Consider the following 20,395-nt stretch of genomic DNA (forward strand, 5'->3'; position numbering starts at 1 on the left):
GGATGTGGATGCCCCAAGTCAGGGGGAGGACTCACTAACCTCTTGGGCCTAGTGCCTCCAAGCTCTCTCAACAACATGACCCTTTTATGAGGAGCCTGAGGCTCCCTGAGCCCTAGCCCCAGTCACTGACTCAGCTCTGCTCCTGCACACACATCGAACCCCGACTCAAAGGACAAGAGAGGAGAGGGTGTGTGGATGACCCAGTCCCTGCTACTTAACACCACCGGCTCCCTCCAAATGCGTATTGCACTCACAAGGGACGCAGCCCATAGTCTCTTTCTGCATTAGCAGCTGCAGGCTCCCCTCAGCTACCTGGGGCCCAAGGAGCTGTGTGTGCACAAGAGAAGTTTGTATATATGTGTGTACGAGGGGTATGTGGTTGTGAGTGTGTAGTCATGCATATACGTGTCCACTAGGTAATAATTACTAGCATCAGAGGAAAGTGTGTGTGTGAGTGTGTACATGGAATGGGCATGATGGGCATGTTGGCAGCACCGTTTATGATGTGACCTGCCTGTGTACATGAACCTGCATGAGTGCAGGTGTGGGAGTTTTGGGTACGGTATGTATGCGTGGGCTTGGTACCCTGAGTGTGTCTGCGTGTATGGTGTTAGGTGCGTGTGTGTATGTGTATAGGTGAATAGTTGACTGCTTCCTGGCATGGGGGAGGTGTGTATGTGTTCGTGCATATAATGTGCATGGAAATTGATAGCATAACTGCAGGGAAAGCCTGTCTGTCCCTCTGCATGGCTCAGCTAGAGTACAGGCACAAAGGGACCTGGGGAAGAGGAAGTGTTCCTCTTCCCCACTCCACTCCAACACCCTTCATAGCTCCCACCAACTCCACACCAGTCCAAATATCAGGCCCAGAGCCCAAGCCCACCCTGTACTGGATCGCCACTAGTGCCCACAGAACTGATAGGGACCACAGACACCAGCAAGCCCTCCCCTGAGAGTGCAGAGTTCCCCTGCCCTATTCAAATGCCAGTTGCAAGGTCCCTAACATCCTACTTACGGCCTCCTGGCGCTCACCTGTAGCCAGGGCAAACAGCAGACTCAGTAGAAAGGGTCACAAATATTGACCAAAGCCACTCTCAGTGTTTGCTCTTGGCATGAACACTTCCTCTTCCTCGACATATCCAGTGCGGGGGAGATCGAGTGACAACCGGTGGACACAATGGTGGGAGATTCTCACAGGCCCCGTCTCCCTGCCTCAACGGCAGCCAGGGTTGGGTGAGCACCTGCTACATGCAAGGCCCTCTGCCCTCATCCCCAGGGGTCTGCTTACCTCTGTAGCCAGTGCCTGGAACATACCAGGTGCTCAATAAACATTTGTTGAATGAATGAATCAATGAATGGACAAGTGAAAGACCCTTGTAACAATTCCAGTAACAGCATTTCAGGGCTTCTCCTTCGCTGAATATTCTCAAGGGGACTGTATTAGTTTTCTATTGCTGCTATAACAAATTACTACAAATGTAGTGACTTAAAAACACAAATGTATTTCTGGAAGTCAGTAGTCCAAAATGGATGTTGCTTGGCTGAAATCAAGGTGTTGGCAGGGCTTTGATCCTTTCTAGAAACTCTAGGGGAGGATTCGTTTCCCTGTTTTTTCTGGTTTCCAGAGGCTGCTTTCACTGCATGCCTTAGGGCCTCTTCACCTTCCAACCAGCAAGTCGGGCCGAAGGCTCTTCCTGCTGCCACCTGTGTGTCCCTTCCACCTCCCTCCTCCATCTACAGGACCCTGTTGACACAAGGCCCACCTGGATAGACTGCGATACTCTTCTATCTCAAGGTCAGCTGATCAGCAACCTTCATCCCAACTGCAGGCTTCAAGTCACCTTTGTTCTGTAACCTAACACGGTCACACGTTCAGGTTTTGGCGTGCAGGCCTAATTGAGCGGCGCTCTGCTGCTTACCACCCAACTCAGCCTACAATCTGATCAACAATTTGCCTCCAAGGGGCAAAACGAGTTCTTTTCGCTTCACAGTCCACATAAATTCTCCACAGGCAGGGCTGTCAGAGAAAAAACGTAGTCAGACATTTCTGCTCTGTTATGCTTTTATTTATGCAGAACTTTATTAAAACAACAACATATACATTATTTTGTGTTATACGAAACATCCACCAGCAAGAGGACCTGGGTTATAAAATGTCCTCATGTACGGCCTAAGCAGGTGGCGAGTCTAGAAAGCCTGGAGCAGCAAAGGGTCTGGGGGCAAGAGAAAGCATGGCCTGGATATTGGAGCCTCAGCTGTCCCCCCTGCCTGGGCCCTGAGAGCCTGGCACGGCCCTCCCTGTCTTGGGGCCTCAATTTCCTTATCTTAAAAGTGGGAAGTGGGTCAGAATGGGTTCATCCAAGGGGGCAGTTGCAGGGCCAGGCTGGAGACTGGACAGAGACCCCCGCCCTCTCCCTGCTCTGTGAGGTCACAGTGCCCACATCTCCACTGGACCCGGCTAGAGCCTGCGTGCCACCTTCCAGGGAATGCTAGAAGGTGGCAGGGGTGGCAGCTGCTTCCCCCTTGCCAACTCTCAGAGAGCCCCAGCACCATTCCCCCTAGATTTCCTAGAGAAAAAAAATCAATGCCACGGTCCTCGAGGAGCCCCGTGGACCAGTGTGACCTGCCTGAGGATGCCAGGCCCAGGAGGTGAGGACGGAGGCCCCTACCTCTACGTGCTTCTTTGCACTTTACCAAACGCAGGCCCTCGGCCCTCTCCCTGCAGGCCAGCAGGCGTGACCGACTGCACTTCACAGAGGCAGCCCCTGACGTCAGGGGGTTTGACTGTGGCTTTCCTAAAATCCCCCAGCCACGGACATGGGGGGCAGTTATCCTTTCAGCACGTGTTTATTGAGCACCTACTGTGTGCAGGCACTGGCGGGGCTCCAGGGACACAGGCCACACCAGGGCTGATGTGCCCCCTGCCCCTGTGGAGGTCACAGCCTAGTGAGGGAGACAGACGGGAAGTGAGGAAACACGGCCCTCTGCCATCCACCTGCCTACCTCTAGGCCCCCCAAAACAGGGTGTACATCCCAAGAGGGTACACAGAACAATCCCCTTGGGTGAGAAAAGAAATTATTGGAACTTTAGTGAATATATTTTTAGCTCATCCTCTTTTAATTTCTATTACTCAGGATGTATAAATAAGTTTGCACATTTGAAAGAGTAAACAATATACTAGCACACTTGGCGACATATATCCCATACCATATATGTGATATTATATATATAATTTCTTAATAAGTAAACATAAATACATTGGGGGGTATAATAATAAATGTTTGGAGACCGTTATCTTAAGAAAGAAAGAAAATTGGTTATCTCATGTACCCAGAGGTCCCAAGAGGTGGGTGGCGCCCGAGCCACGTTCCCTAAGATCCAGGTCCCAGCAGTGTCTTTGCTCCTCCTGTTGACCTCCTCGCTGTCACAGAGGCTACCACAGCTCCAGGGCACGGAGCGGCATGGCTGTATAGGTGCAAGAAGAGTGGCCATTGCTTTGCAGGTCTCATGTTAGTGAAGAGAAAGCCTTTTCCGCAACAGCCAGACCCCTATACCCAGTCCACCCCCAGCCCGCACCCCACACCCTTGTGGACCCCCTCCTCCCCGCCCCCACCCAGCCGACCACAGCAAAGGCACTGGGAGTACTGGAGCAGGCTTAGAGCAATCAGGATTATCCAAAATCACATGGGGTAGGAGGAGACGAGGGAGCAAAATCAGCCTCCTGCCAGCGAGGGGAGGGATCAGCTTTTGGGCGATCACCACCAGTGATTGTCACAGCAAACGGAGTCCTTTCCTCAAAAGAGACTTGGGTTTGGGGGCAGTCAGACATGGGTGTCCCTGATTCACAGACCGGTGGTCTTGGGCAAACTTTGCTGCAACTCAGTCTCTCAATCTGCAACATGAGGACATCACGTTTCTCGAAAATTATAAAATGCGATTGTGAATCTTGTTATCCCCAGGGTCATCCCAAGAAGCCGGAACACCTGCAGGATAATGGAGGGTGCTTTGTCAAACTCGAGTGAGCAGGGAAGGGAAGGGGAGCCCTGGGGTCTTCGTGAACAGCCAGGGGCCGAGGCTCAGAGACGTCAGATGGGCAACCCAGGGTCACCCAGCAAGGGGTGGGTAGGGAGCAGGGTTGGCCGCACCAAGCTGAGGGTCCTGCCCTGGCCTTGTGTCTGCAGGGCACCATGGCCCTGCGGCTGGCACTGACCTGATAGCCCCATGCTCTCTGCAGATGATGCCTTCGTGTTGCCTATCCGCATCCATCCCCCGGCCCCGGGCCTGACCCAGTGCATCCTGGCATGTATATGTAGGTATATACGGAAGACCCGCCCTGGCCGTCAACGTGGGCCTGGGCAGAGGGCCCAGCCTCAGGCTAGGCTGACCTGGGGGGGTAAGGCCTATGTTGGGCTGCAGGGGAGGGAGGGAACTCTTCCCATTAAAGGCTGTCAGGGGTGTCATTGCAGCCAGGATCTCTTTGGTGGTTGGAGAGAGGGAGTTGGAGGGAGGTTTGGAAGAGGAGTTAACCGTCAGCCCTCCCCTACTCTACCACCAGCCCAGCTCCTGGGCCAGAAGGCCAGGTGAAGTCATGACAACGGTTTGATGCAGTGCACGCACTTCGGGGACACGGTCTGACCACACCCTAAAGATCGGTCTTCTACTTCTGTGTTCATCCCCCTGCCCTTCCACTTATTCATCACTCAGTCCTTTCTCGGACCATCTGTCCACATATCCATCTGTTGTAATATCCATGTCCCCCATTATTCGGCCAGCCATTCACTGGGTCAACCATCAAGTCACCCCTACCTTTATCTGTTAATAATCATACCCACCCAGCCATCCACCCCTCCATCTTCTATCCATTCTTCCATCCGCCCATCCATTTTCTTATTCATCCACCTTCTAAGCCATTCTCTTGCCATTCTTCTGTCCGTTCACGTATCCTTCCACCTACTTATCTTTCCTGAACCCCAACTTTTTATCTTGCTCCATACTGGGCAACACTGGGCCCCCAGAGATAAACCAGACAAGGAGCCTGCCCTTGAGAAGCTCCCAGTTCTGGGAATGGGTACAGTCTGAAATACCAGACTATTTGTGCTCCCCAGTCACTGTTAGGCAGCTATTAACTTCCGTTGCAAGCAGTTCACCTCTAGGACATGTCCTCCCTCTGAGCTGGTGCTTATCCGTAAGCAGAGCAGGATTACCCTGGGCTCAATTAGAAAATTGAGAGGGTCTCCCAGCTATAGGGCCTCGCCTCCTGCAAGACTTTATAGGATAAGAACCTGAGTGCAGCTACTGATCACTTTCCTGCCTCCTCTGCAGCCTGGATCACCTGCCTGGCCTGCTTCCTGAGGACTCAGGCTCACCAGGTTCTGTTCAACACCTGCAGGTGAGCAGCGGTGAGCAAAGGGAGGGTGATGAGGGCTGGGAACATGCAGCTTGTTCCCATGGCAGCCCCCTCACTGGTTTGAACCTCCCCTTGATCACTGGACCAGGTAAGCCAGCCCAAAGCTGGCTTTTAACAAATCCCTTGCCTCAGAACCCACTGTGGTTCCCCAGTGCTCCAGCACTTTGACCCGCAGCCATCTGGAGTCCTGTCCCCTGCTTCCTTTCCAAGCTGCCTCACGGGGATCCCTGGGTGGCGCAGCGGTTTGGCGCCTGCCTTTGGTCCAGGGCGCGATCCTGGAGACCCGGGATCGAATCCCACGTCGGGCTCCCAGTGCATGGAGCCTGCTTCTCCCTCTGCCTGTGTCTCTGCCTCTCTTTCTCTGTATGTCTGACTATCATAAATAAATAAAAATTTAAAAAAAAATTTAAAAATCCAAGCTGCCTCACTCTGTGTCCTGCTGTGGACCCATTAGGCCAGCAGGGCTAGGGTTCTTTTTTTTTTTTTTTTTTAGGGCTAGGGTTCTCATGCCCTGAATAGACTATTCCTATTTCTGCCCTAGTACCTTGGCACATGCTGTTTTTCCTGCCTGGAATGTCTGTGCCATCCTTTCCCTTCACCCTTTTGGTCCATGCAAACTCCTCCTAATTCCTGCAGAACTTTCCACCTCCTTCATTCACTTAGAGTTTATATTCTAAATATCTTTATGCCTTCTCTGGGCCCAGCTTTGACCCTCATCACTCCTGAGCTCCCAGTGGGGTGAAAGTAGGCAGACACCAAAACCAGTGGTAAGGGGAGGAGGGTGGTGTTGATTCCAGAGGTAGTAGGAGGTAGGGATGTTTTTTGAGCTGAATTCTGAAGGATGTGCTCACCAGGACAGAAGGGAAGGACCAGACAGTTCGTAGATAGAGAAAGGGCATGCAGAGGATGTGGGTGATCACTGTGAGTAGATCTCTGACGGCCCTGGTTACTGAGATAAGAGCTTTCTTTTCTCTGTGACACTGTGCAGCCACAGGACTCTGTCGGCATCTTGGAGGGATGTCTCACTGCCCGGGAGGATGCTGCCCCTCAAGTGGGGAAAGGGTGAGGGTCAGGCCAGGACTCGCTAGCCTGTGCAAAGCCCTGCTTCATTTTGACTGCGGTTTCTCTGTCTTCCAGATGCAAGCTGCTCTTCCAGAAGCTCATGGAAAAGACAGGTGTTCTGGTCCTCTGTGCTTTTGGTATGTCTCCAGGCCCCATCCCAGGTGGAGATATTCCTGAGCTGTTGCCCAACCTGGGGAGGGAAAGAGTGAAGGCTCTGATGCTGACTGTGTGACACTGGGCAAGACATTGATTCTCTATGAGCCTCAGTTTCCCCATCTGTCTAATGAGTGTTGCTGTGAGGATGAAATTAACTGATGACCAAAGAAAAATTTTGAAAGCTAAGAAAAGCCTTGAAAACTGTAGGGTTCTCCTTTAACCATGGTGTGATCATTTTTGCTCGTTTTTGAGTTTTCTGTGGCTTCCTTCCAACCACTGCCACCACCTCCCACATCACAGCTTTACTTTCTCAAGCAAAGGGATCTCCTCCCTCCACTCAAGCATACTGGCCTAGGGAGGCTGGGGGCAGGAGGGGGAAGGGTGAGAGAATTTCCTAGGAAATTAGAAATTCCTAGGAAACTTAACCCAATAAATAATTTTTTAAAATAACGGCTTTATTGAAATATAGTTTGCATACCATAATGATCACTGTTTTCAAATGTATAATTCAGTGGTTTCTGTATATTCACAAAGTTGTGCACCCATCACTGCTGTCAAATTCCAGTATTTTCACTACCCCAAAAAGAAATTCCCTAGTCCCTAACAGCCTTCCCCATTCCCCCTCAGCCCAGACCTAGGCAACCAACTGCTATAATATGTGGTCTTGGTGGCTTCTTTCACTTGTCATTGTGTTCTCAAAGTTCATCCATGGTGTAGCATACAGCAGCACTTTACCCTTTTTTATGGCAATGAAAATATTCCATTGTATGGATATGCCACGTTTTGTTTGTCCATTTATTGGCTGGTAGATATTATAGTTGTTTCCGCTTTTTGACTACCATTAATAATGTTCCTGTAAAATGTTTGTGTGGACATGTGTTTTAAATTCTCTTGGGCATATATTTAGAAGTGGAATTGCTGTGTCATGCAGCAACTCTATGCTTAACTATCCGGGGAATTGCCAAACTTTTTTCCAAAGTGGCTGCACCATTTTACATTCCCACCAGCATGTATGAAGATTCCAATTTCTCCACATCCTCACCAACACTGGTTATTATCTGTCTTTTATTTTAGCCATCTTTGGGGGGGGGGGTGAAATGGTATCTCATTGTGGTTTTTATTTCATTTCCATAATGACTAATGATATTGAGCATCTTTCCATGTGCTTATTGGTCATTTGTAGATCTTTTTTGGAGAAATATCTATTTAGATCTAGACCCATTTTTAAATTCATTGTCTTTTAATTATTGAGTTGTAAATTTCCTTATACTCTGGATATAAGTCCCTTATCAGAGACACAATTTGCAAGTATTTTCTCCCATTCTGTGGGATGTCTTTTCACTTTCTTGATATGGTGTCCTTTGTGACACAAATTTTAGAAATTTTGATGAAGTCCAATTTATCTATATTTTCTTTTATCATATGTGCTTTAATGTCAGATGCAAGAAACTATTGCCTAACCTAAGAGTTGTTCCCTCTTTTTCTTCTAAGATTTGTATAGTTTTAGCCCTTACATTTAAGTCCATGATCCATTTTTTTAGTTAATTTTTGCATATGATGTAAGGTAAGGGTTCAACTCCATTCTTTTGAATGTAGATATCTAGTTCCATTTATTGAAAAGACTCTTCTTTCCCTTATTGAATTATCTGGCACCCTTATTGAAAATCAATTGACCATAAGTGTGAGGGTTTATTTCTGGACTGTTAATTTTATTCCATTGATCTATATGTCTACTCACCAGTACTACCATGGATTGATTGCTATAATTTTGTAGGAAGTTTTGAAATCCAGAAGTGTGAGTTCTCGGACTTTGTTCTTTTTAAATTGTTTTGGCCATTTAGGTCCCTTACATTTCCATATGAATTTTAGGATCAACTTTTCCATTTCTTAAAAACTGGCTCCTGGGATCTTGAGAGAGATTGCATTGATTCATAGATGAATTTAAGGAGTAGTGTCATCTTAAAAATATTAAGTTTTTCAAAAAAAATATTAAGTTTTTCAATCCATGAACATGGGCTGTCTTTCCATTATATTATATACAAGATATATACATATATATATGTATGTATATATCTTCTTTAATTTCTTCCAGTGATGTTTTATGCTTTTCGAAGTGCAAGGTTTGCACTTCTGTTAAATTTATTCCAAGTGTTTTATTCTTTGAGGTGCTATTATAAATGGAATTGTTTTCTTAATTTTATTTTCAGATTGTTTGTTGCTTGTATTTAGAAATATAATTGATTTTCGTATACTGATCTTGTATCCTGCAACCTTACAGAACTCATTATTTCTGACACTGGACAAGACATCCAGTCTTAGATACTTTAGGATTCTGTATGCAAAGTTATGTCATCTGCCTTTTATTTCTTTTTCTTGACTAATTGACCTGGCTAGAACCTCCAGGACAATGTTAAATAGAAATAGCAAGAATAGACATACTTGTCTTGTTCCTTATTTTAGGAAGAAAGCCTCTAGTCTTTTACCATTAAGTATGTTATTAGCTGTGAGTTTTTCATAAATGGACTTTATCAGATTGAGGGAGTTTCATTATATTCCTGGTTTGTTTATTGTTTTATCATGAACATGAATGCATTTTAAAGACTTTTAATAAGGCTTGAATGGTAGGATTTCAGGCAGCAGAGAGATCATGAAATGCAGAGAAGACCATCTCATTTTCTTCTCTTCATCAGTTATCCCTAGTAGAATTAGAACAGGGGAGGGAGAGGGGACATGGATTATTTGGTTTAATTATTTGGTTTAATCTCAGAGGTGAGACACTTTGCATATGTGATATCATTTGATCATGAAGTGGATATTACTGTTATTCCCATTTTACAGAGGAGGAAATTGAAGTATGGAGAGATTATGTAAGTTCTTCCAAAGTTGCACAATGTTAGTAAGTGTCAAAGCTATAAATTGAACCTAGATGCTTTAATGCCAGAGCCTAAGCTTTTAACCTTTCATCTTAAATGACTCACTCTCATTCTCCTGGCCCCACAGGATTCTGGGTGTTTTCTATGCACTTACCATCCAAAATGGAAGTCTGGCAGGTGAGTATGTGTTCTGCTCAGGCCCCAACACTGACTAACCTCACCTCACCTAGGCAATGTTGCCTCTATCTGCTTCTCTCACTCACCACATCTGGACCCTGATCAGTTCCTGACTCATCCCAGCCCCAAATATCTGCCTTTGCCATGCCACTCACCTGGAACCCTTGTCCCCCACCAGAATATGACTTTAAAAAAACAGATGTAATAATCCTCTTACAGAAGGACTCTCCTGTCACTCACACCCAGAGGTGACTCATCTTTCCTCTACCAAGTCTCCTTCCTAAAGTGGGAAGATGATGGAACATAATTCTCTCTCTACTCAAGGCAGTTTGTTCTTCTGCTCAAGTGAAATGAGACCATTTGCTTTGTGGTTCCTAGGGAGGAAGGAGGAAGAAATCAGTGGCCAGAGGTCCCTGTCAGAGGACAGTAAAGAGTCTCAGAAGGCTTAAAGAGAAAGGGGATCTGATGAGATTATCCCTACCTCTCCTCTTCTCCCCTTATAAACTCCTTTGTATACTTCAAGATCCAGCTAAAGTGTCACTTCCCTCAGAAAAAAACAGATGGGGCTGATGGCATTCCCCTCTCCTCCCACAATTTTCTGTAATCATAAATGCAATATTCTGTAATCATGACTATTTTCTCAACTGTACTGGAAGCTCTTGAAGACAGAGACAGGTCTGATTCACTCCAGCAATGTATACCTGAGGGTTGGGCACAGGGTTGTCTCTCTCAGTGTTGGTTGACTGGATGATCAGATGAAAATGTAGAATGGAAGGATAATGGGCAGTCCAACAGCAGTGATGGATGCAGTGATGTGGGGAAATGGTTAGGGGGATAGATGGACAGATGAATGGAAGACCAGATAGATTAGAAAATGGACAGATGGGAGAGCAGATGGGATATATGGGTAGATAAATGGATGGATGGATGGATGGATGGATGGATGGATGGATGGATGATGAGAAATTAGATAGATGGGGAAGTGGATGGGGAATGGATTGGTGAAATGGTCCATATATAAGGATGGATAGGAGGATGGATGGATGAGGAAGGTTGGATAAATGGAGGAGTAGATGGGTGGGAAAGGGTGGTTGGATGGGATGGTGGATGGGTGGAAGGGTGGATAGATGTGGATATGGATGGATGGATTTGAAACGGAGGGCATATTGGATTTTTGGGCAAATGGATGGAAGAGTAAATGGGAAGGTGGATGAATGGATGAATTTATAGATTGTGGGAAAATGGATGGATGAAGTTCTATTGGGCCCAGATTAGGCCATCTGAAAAAGATCCCTTGCTTTCCTCAACACCCTACCAGGATGACAGCATAAATAGTCCACTGCAGAGCTTGAGGTAAGAAGAATTTGCTAAATAGTCTTATTATCACCTAGAAATATATCTAGGGCCTGTGATGTATTGGCTAAGAATGTGGGCTCTGCAGTCAGACCAACCTAGGTTTAAATCCCAGCTCCCATACTTCCTGGTTAAACTTTTGCAAGTTACTTCACCTCTCTGGGCCTTTGATTTCTCATTTATGAGATGAGACATAACACCCACCTTGCTCTGGGTAATTATGAATATTAAAGAAAATGTAAACTGTCCTGAATAATTCCTGGCCTATGGTTAGCCCTCAGCAAATGGTAGCTGAGTAGAAATTTTAACCAACAAGATACCACCTGGTGGCAGCATCCTTAATTGCAAACAAAATAGTCAGGAATATTTGGAAGAAGTAAGTTGAATTTAAAAATATTCCAAGTAGGAGGAAGAACATGAGTAATATTTTAGAGATAAGAACCTGCTGGATAGGGCCAGAAATGAGCCCAAGAGAGTGAAAGATTGTGAGGCTAGTTATTTGTGGACTGACTGACAAAGGTAGAAGCTGAGGTTGACAATAGCAGTATCACAAATCAGTCAGTACATGTGTTTGCTCCTTCTTTGTAAGAATGTACCAGGAAAAGGTGCGGCATCACACTGGGGAAATCCAGGACCTCCGAGGTAACATGACCCTGCTCATTGCCAAGCTCCAGTTGATGGAAGCCATGTCAGACGAGGTAAGATACTGGCCATTCTGCTCCCAAACATCTGACTTCTCACTTTGTTTAATGCCCTGTTTCCTATTTTTCAAGTTTTGGGTGGAGCACATTCCCCTAATAACTTCCTGGAAGAGAGTAAAATAGGAGGCATATTGATTTGTTTAGAACTCGCACATTTGAAAATATCTTTATTTTACTCTGCATTTGATTGATAGTTTGGCTGGGTATAAAATTCTAGATAGGAAAGTTTCCCCTGAAAATTTTGAAAGAATTACACTACTGTAGTTCTAAGTTACACTGTTGCTGTTGAGAAGTCTAATTGTGCTTTATTGGCCCTTTGCGTATGGTCTGTTTTTGTTTTTGTTTTTTTATCTCTGGGAGTTTGGAGGGTTCTTTTTATTTCCAATGTTCTATATTTAACCTGCTTGGGGTGGGGTTGCTGACCTTATTGAGTCTATGGGTTGATGTTTTTCCATAGTTTTTAAATTTTCTTAGCTATTATTTCTTAAAATATTGTTTCTTCCCCATTTTCTATCTCCTCTCCTGGGACTCCAATTACATCTATGCTAGACTTTTAGGGTGTGTTCTGCATGATTCCTATGCTGGTGTGTTTGATTTTTCATTCTTTTTCTCTATGTGCTTCAGTTTTTGATATTTTCTATTCACATTTCTTCAGGTTCATTAATGATCCTGTATTCTGTTCTGTCCAATCTATAATTAAATTTGTCCATTAAGTTTTTAAGTTTATATGTTGCCTTGTTTAGTTCTAGAATATATATTTGATTCTTTTTACTAAATTTTAATTCCGTGGTGAAGTTCTCCAACATTCCATCTATGATGTCCTTTTTTTCTTTTATTTAACATATTGTCATAGTTATTTTTTTTTGTCATAGTTATTTTTAAGACCTTTTCTGTTAAATCCAAAATTTGGATCATCTATGGTCTTTTTCAATTGTCTGTTTTCCTTTGGAGTATCAATCACATGGTCTTGTCTCTTCGTGTCTAGTAATTTTTTAGTGTTTTTCTGGACATTGTATACAAAAAAACTGTATGCTCCAGATAATTATAACTTCAACCAGAGAGAGTTCTCCTTTTTCTTTGTAAGGAAGTTGAGTATACTGATCACTTCTATGTAGACCTTCATTGAACTGGTTCAGGACTGGATTGCAATTTGTATAAGATTTAGTCAGAGATTTTCAGCTTAACCCTTAGCCTCCTGCTCAGACAGCTTCAAACTTTTGGTAGATGTCTTGATGGGAAATACTGACCATATGTCTGAGGCTTCCCAAGTTTTCAATTTTGTCTTTCAGCCCTGCATCAAAGCAAGATCTCCATCCCCAGGGGTAACCTTCTCTGCCAGGGACAAGCTTGGGTTCTCAGACTCTAATTGTGCTCATAATTTGTTTAGTGCCTGCAGGTGCAGCTATAGCTTCTCAGTATTGATTCACCACTCCTTCTAGGGCAGTGGTTCTCAGAATCTGGCCCTCAAACCAGCAGCATTAGCATTACCTGAGAAAATGTTAGAAATTCAAATTAGTGGCTCGCTGCCCTCAGACCTACTGAAGATGGGAACCAACCATCTGTTTTTTGACAAGCCCTTCAAATGATTGACATATACTAAGATGTTTGTAGGGCTTTAATCTCTTGCTTATTTTGTTTTGGGGTCTTTTCATTGAAAGAGATTTGGTTTCCCAAGCATTATGAGGCTGGAAAGTTTTACTCTGTCTCTCAGAAGTTTTCAAGGTAGCTCTTTAGCCTCTTTCATAGTTCTGGGTTTCAGTTAACATCTTACAGGGAAAACTGTTCAGGCTTGAGGCTCATCAAGTCTCCAATTTTGTCCTTTTAGTCCTGTGTGATTATTAAAATCTTTTCTTTCTCTTTCACCAGTAGCAGCCCCTGTTCAGCCCAAGCCCATGCCTTCAGCCCATGCCCGGAATCATCAAATGCTCCCATGGATCAAAAAATTGTCAGTGAATTTCAGAATGGTTCTCTCCTCTCTGGAATTTTAATCTATCCAATCCTCATTGCTCTTATAGCTCAGTGATGGTTTACCTTACATCTTAAATGTCACGATAATTTGCCTATGGGCTGGCTACCCTGGGGAGTTTTACAGTCTGGAAACTCATGTCTTTTAGTCCTAACACGTGCTCTTTACTTGTATGATTAAATGGATGTTTTCCCCCCAGCCATATTTGCTTTATTCTCATTTTCGAAACTCCTATTATTTGGGCGTTAAATTCCTGAACTAATCCTTTATTTTTTTCATTTCTCTCTGTTTTCTCCTCTGTTTGTTTTGAAATTGAGAACATAATCTTAGCTTTAGCTATCAAAATTTCTACTGGGTTTTTCATTTCTGCTAATAGATTTTGAATTCCTAAGAATTTTCTTTTTTGCTCTCTGGCTGTTCCTTTTCATAGATTTCTATTCTTGTTTTTTCGATGCAATATCTTTTCTTACCTTTTGGAGCTTAGGCAGATCATCAAACTTTCTGAGTTTCCACATCAACAAAACAAATCTTAAATACTACTCTGTAACACTGTGGCTAGTCTAGCTACTACTGCTACACAGTAAACCACTTCAAAACTTGGTGGTGCAAAACAATCATTTTATTATGCTCAGAGATTCTGTGGGTCAGGGATACAAACAGGATACAGTGGGATGGTTTCTCATTGCTCCACAATGTCTGAGGCCTCACCTGGGAAGACTTGAAGGCTGGGGGTGACTTGGGAACTGTGTCTGGAAGCATCTGGAAGTGTCTTCACTCACATGGCTAGAAGTTGATATTGGTTATCAGCTGGGAACTCAGGGCTATTGACTAAACCACCCATACATGGGCTCTCAGTGTTATGTGGGCTTTCTCACAGCATGGCAGCTGGCTTTCAAGAGTGAGCATCCCCAGAGAACCAAGTAGAGCTGTATCCTCTTTTGGGCTTAGCCCAGAAGTCACGCAGCATCACCTCTGCTATAGCCACAGGCCCACGCAGACTGATGGAAGGGGACTTTAGCTCCACTTCTCAACAGAATGAGTGTCAGTCATATTGAAAGAAGAGTATGGAACAGGATACTTTGTTGTAGCCATTTTGGGGAAGTACAATCTGCCACAGTTTTGAAGAGTCTAATAAAAATAATAGCCAGCATTTACTGAGTACCAACCATGCTAAGTGCTTTGCAGTTTTCATCTGGTAGGAGAGCGTAGTAGCTAAAAGCCCAAACACTGCCACCAAATTGCCTGGTTCTGCCTCTTACCAACTGTGTGACCTTGCACACACTCCCTTTTCTGCCTTACTATTCTTATCTTTGTTTTTTTTTTTTTTAAGATTTTATTTATTTATTTATTTGAGAGAGAGGACAGACTAGAGAGAGAACAAGCACAAGTGGAGGGGGAGGGGCAGAGGGAGAGGGAGAAGCAGGCTCCCCACTGAGCAGGGAGCCCACCATGGGGCTCGATCCCAGGACTCTGAGATCATGATTTGAGCCAGAGGAAGATGCTTAACTGACTGAGCCATCTAGGTGCCTCAAATCTTTAAAATGGAGGTGATCATAGCACATACTTCCTAGAGCTGCTGTGAGGGAATAAGAGTGAACGTATGTGACACTGAGGACAATCCTGGCACACAGCAGCAGCTTTACAAGTCTTGGCTCTATCCTCACAGCAGCAGGAAGGGGACATGATTACCATCCCCATGTTACAGACAAGAAGGCAAAGATTCAAAGGGGCGGTAACCAGCCCAAAGCCCCACAGCAGTAAAAGTCTGTCTGACTCCAGACCCCTGCCTCTTAACTTCACAAAGGCTCCTGTCCAATGTGGGATACTCTGTCACAGTCCATGCGGAAGCACTGAGTAAAGCCAGTGGGTGGTACGGGTGGCTCTGTGTCACCTGGGCCTCCTCACAGTATGGCGACTGGGTGGTCTTGTGCCAGGACCAGCCACAGTCTCCACAGGCAGGGGTAAACAGTCAAGGACAAGAGGATATCTGCAGCCACCTGTTAGCTGCTATGAACACACACGTGAACATGGTCTGTAAGAACACATCAGCACACAGCTTGTGTTTTCCACCTTCTCAGCAAAAAATGGCCCAGAAAATAATGAAGATGATACAAGGAGATTACATTGAAAAGCCAGACTTTGCCCTAAAGTCTATAGGTAAGTGGCTCCCCCTAACCCCCCACACCCCAACAATCTGCCCACATCAAGTTTCCCCAGAAACTCTTCAGAGGATGGATTTCAGTTCTGGCCTGATGTACTCTCTGCTACTGGGAAGTTCACGGTCAGAGCTAACCTCTGGCCCCCAGGTGGTTTTCTTGCTACAGTTTTCTGTTGTCTCAAAAAAGGGGGCTGAGGCAGGGAGAGGAGGCCCCCTACTGCCCCTTCACCCACTCACCACCCTCCAGACCCAGAGGCCAGCAGAGCTGCACCTGCCCCACATCAGGGAGACTGACCACATAAAAACCAACAAGGCCCACCTGCAGGTGGGAATCAGTGCTGCGGAAAACCAAAGCAGGTGGCTGGGAGAGAGGGGAATCCAGGCAGAGGGGTGTGCGGGAGGACATCGGAGTTGAGACCTGGCCAGAAGGGAATAGTATTCTGGACCCAGGGGAGCCCCTGTGAACGTACCCCAGCTGGGCATGTGGGGTCAGAGGGCTTAAACTGTCAGGGCAGGAGTGCCCTCCCCTCTGAAATAGGTGTAACAAATAGCCAGGGGAATACTAATGAGGCTGACGTAAATGAAGTGCTGCGGGAAGGACGGGAAGCATGGTGGTGTATTAATTCATTTCCACCTCACAGCAATCCTGTGAGGTGGGTGTTAGCATTACTATTGTTGCTGGTATTCTCACTCCCATTTCCCAGAGAACACTGAAGTCCAGAGAGGGCCAGTGTCTCACCCAAAGTGCTCACCTGGCACATAGTCAGTGCCCAGCCAGACACCCTCCTCCCATACAGGGGCCTCCATCGACTTTGAGCAAACATCAGCCACATACAACCACGACAAGGCTCGCTCCTACTGGAACTGGATCCGGCTTTGGAACTATGCGCAGCCCCCAGATGTGATCCTCGAGGTAGGAGGAGTGGGGGGACAAGGAGAGAGTGGCAGGGATGTGGCCAGGGATCTGGGAGCAGGACCTGGAAGCAGACACTGGGGGTGTGCACAGAGTAGGTGGGGGCCCAGGGTGGGGTTGGAGGTAGGAACAGGAGATAGGGCAGGGGCAGGAGACAGGAATAGACAGCAGAGGCTGGGCAGGAGCTGGGGCAGGCACAGGGAAGGGACAGCCTGCTTTGGCACTGGAAGGGACCCCCCACCCACCCCCCTCAAGCCTTGAAGGTCAACAAACCCTCATGGACCCAAGCAGAGAGCCCTCCCTGTTTCACTGCCCTCCCTGTACTGGGCTGAGGGGAAGGTTCATTCTTGCCACTGGCAGTCAGGGGAGCTTCCTGGAGTTGGTTGAACCAAGCTTTATAGATGGAAGGATCTGGCTCATCCAGGAGGCACAGGAGGTCTAGGGGAGCCAGAGTGGGAGAAGGAATTCATCTTCATCCACACACCCAGCATGATCCCCGTTGCACCTGCCCCTTCCAGCCCAACATGACGCCTGGCAACTGCTGGGCCTTCTCGGGTGACCGAGGCCAGGTGACCATCCGAATGGCCCAGAAGGTCTACCTGTCCAACCTGACACTGCAGCACATCCCCAAGACCATCTCACTGTCGGGCAGCCTGGACACTGCTCCCAAAGACTTCGTCATTTACGTGAGCACGCCCCAGCAGGGAGCAATGCTTAACGAATGGGACAGCTCACATGGTGGGATTCTGGGCCCTCCATCTACACAGCCCAACAGGCTAGAGGGGCTGGATGAGGCTTTGTTAAGGCTGAGGATGACCAGGTTCAGAGTTGATCATAGCCTTTGAAGATGGGAGAGAAACAGCTACTTTATTTCAACCCAATTTTTTCAGAGCCAGTTTGGTCTTCAGAGACAGTGATAAGGAAACTGAGGTCCAGAAAGCAGTCAGGAAAATACCCAAATCCTACAAGTCAGTGACAGAAGAAGACCCTCAGGCTTTTGATTCCCAGTCGAGTGCTCTCTCTAATCCATTATTCTGTGTTGCAATGGAATGATGCCCAAATGGGAAGGAGTGTCCCATCTTGGGAGGTATGCAAGTCTTAGCTGGGGAGGGGCAGCACCCTCTGAAGACCCTACCCATACCTGATACTTCCTTCTTGGTTCTGACTCTACAGGGCATGGAAGGCTCTCCCAGGGAGGAGGTGTTCCTGGGGGCATTTCAGTTTCAGCCAGAGAACATCATTCAGATGTTCCAGCTCCAGGTACCTGAAAAAAGCTGCTCATGTTGAGCACATAGTGAATGTACTCCACGTGCAGGGCTTTCCCCAGGGAACCCCGTTTCATCCCCCAATAGCCCCGGGGTGCATAATCATCACTGGCTCACTTGACAAATGAGGAAACTGAGGCTTGGGAGTCTGGAGCCACCGCCCAGGGCCAAAAGTGGGACCTCGAGGAGATCCATCCAGCTTCTAGGATTACATCATCTCCCTGGCCTGCCCAGGAGCCCTCCCGCTGCAGCTCCCCCCAGGGACAGCGGACACTGAATAGCAGGGGCCCGCTGGGCCAGGCTTGCTGGCTTCCAACTTCCCGTCTCCAACCTGGGAGGCCCTGTTAGCAGCACCTGATCTGAGGCCTGACTGGACAGAAGTTGGGGACAGAAGCAGGACCTTAAGGGGTGGCCGCTAGAATGGCCCTGAGACTCAGGGGAATGTCTAAGCTTGGGAATCAGGCTGATGATGACCCAAGCCCTTGGTATTTCCTGGGAAGGTTAACAGCATCTAGTGAGATCACACAGGCCAAGGCCCCACTTTTGCATGGGGCTCTAGCAGCAAAAAGCGGAGGACCCAGCACTCACTGTGCGTCTACCATGTGCCAGGTGCCCGTGGGCCAGCTCGCTCCAGGCTCTTGTTTCACGCTCACAGCAAACCTGGGAAGCAGATATTATTACCCCTCCCATCATACAGAGAGGGGTCACTGAGGCCCCAAGAGGGGCAATGATCTGCCCTGGGGTCCCACAGCCACATGTGCCAGGGCCCCAAGCCTGGGACACTTTCCCAATCACAATATATCTGTCCTGGCCTCAGTACTTTCCATCCCAGTCCCTGAGTATCAACTTCCCATGTGGCCTCAGGACAGTCCATTCCCCCTCCGAGCCTCAGTTTCTCCACCTGTGAAATGGGAAGGTAACTCTCTTCCAGAACCAGCCTGCCCGAGCTTTTGGTGCTGTCAAGGTGAAGATATCGAGCAATTGGGGGAACCCACGCTTTACCTGCCTGTACCGAGTGCGTGTGCACGGCTCTGTGACCCCACCGAGACAGCCCTAGAGAGCAGCCTATCTAGAGCCCCTACCCCAAAAGAGATTAAAGTTTATTCTTCACAGCCCATCCCAAGTCTGAGTGGTTTTTTGCTCCAAAGAGTGAGGGTGAGCTAGCAGGTGGTGTCTGGGGTTAGCAATTCTCAATCGTGTCCCGAGTATCCAGGTACCCTCTCAATAGCTCCATGAGGCCCCACTTCACAGATGGGGACTGTGAAGGTTCTGAGCAAAAACTTGCCAGAGGTCACAGCTCACAAGTGCAGCACCAAGATTCAAACCTAGGCAGTCTCATTACCTGCACATAAGCCATCTCCCTAGCTTGACATCACGCTCTGCCCCTGACCCAGGTGTGACTTTGGGCAAGAGCCAGCCTTCCTGCGGCCTCAGTATCCCCTTCTATACAACAGAACAAGATTGTGGCTGTTGTATTAGATGAGGTGGGGGATGAGAAGTCCCATCTCTGCCCATTACAGAGTGTTTCAACATCGCACAGACCATTTACTGTGTGACATTAGACAGGACACACACCCTCTCTGGACCTCATTTTTTCCAGGTATCACATATTGATTCCATGTTGTGCCTCCAAAGATGATAAGTAAACAAAGTAAGAAGCTAACCCACAGAATGGGAAAAAATATTTGCAAATAATATATCTAATAAAAGATTAATGTGCGGAATATATAGAGACTCCTAAAACTCAATCACAACCATCACAACAACAAAAATAAAACAATTCAAAAATGGGCAAAAGACTTTCTCCTAAGAAATATACAAATGGGCCAGCCCAGGTGGCTCAGCGGTTTAGTGCCTGTCATCGGCCCAAGGCGTGATCCTGGAGACCCGGGATCGAGTCCCACGTCGGGCTCCCTGCATGGAGCCTGCTTTTCCCTCTGCCTATGTCTCTGCCTCTGTGTGTGTGTGTGTGTGTGTGTGTGTATTTCTCATGAATAAATAAATGTTGTGTTTTTTAAAAAAAGAAATATACAAATGGCCAATAAGCACACTCAAGACCACTAATCATTAGAGAAATGCAAATCAAAACTCCAGTGAGATACCACCTCACATCCATTAGGATGGCTACTATAAAATAATAATAAAAAATATTTAAAAAATAATAAAATAAAATAATAATAATAGTTTGATGAGGATATGAAGAAATCAGAACGCTGTGCATTGTTGGTGGGAATGTGAGATGATACAGTCACTGTGGAAAACAGCACAGTGGTTCCTCAAAATATTAAAAATAGAATTGCCATATGATCCATCAATCCCACTTCTGGGTACGTGCCCAAAAGAACTGAAGCAGGGTCTCAAAG

At 46.6% G+C, this 20,395-nt stretch overlaps 1 protein-coding gene across 1 annotated transcript; it reads left to right on the forward strand.

Annotated features, from left to right (window-relative positions):
• The first annotated feature begins 2,584 nt into the window (after positions 1-2,584).
• On the forward strand, positions 2,585-19,129 carry SUN5 (Sad1 and UNC84 domain containing 5). The gene is given in 14 exon segments (XM_041732376.1): positions 2,585-2,649; positions 3,961-4,019; positions 4,236-4,310; positions 5,324-5,390; positions 6,546-6,607; positions 9,627-9,676; positions 10,995-11,029; positions 11,619-11,727; positions 15,775-15,853; positions 16,652-16,767; positions 17,286-17,453; positions 17,941-18,027; positions 18,964-19,074; positions 19,076-19,129. Coding segments are annotated over 14 exon segments (1,137 nt in total).
• Positions 19,130-20,395: the final 1,266 nt, after the last annotated feature.

Source organism: Vulpes lagopus, chromosome 18 (assembly GCF_018345385.1).
Source record: "Vulpes lagopus strain Blue_001 chromosome 18, ASM1834538v1, whole genome shotgun sequence".
Classification (NCBI taxonomy): domain Eukaryota; kingdom Metazoa; phylum Chordata; class Mammalia; order Carnivora; family Canidae; genus Vulpes; species Vulpes lagopus.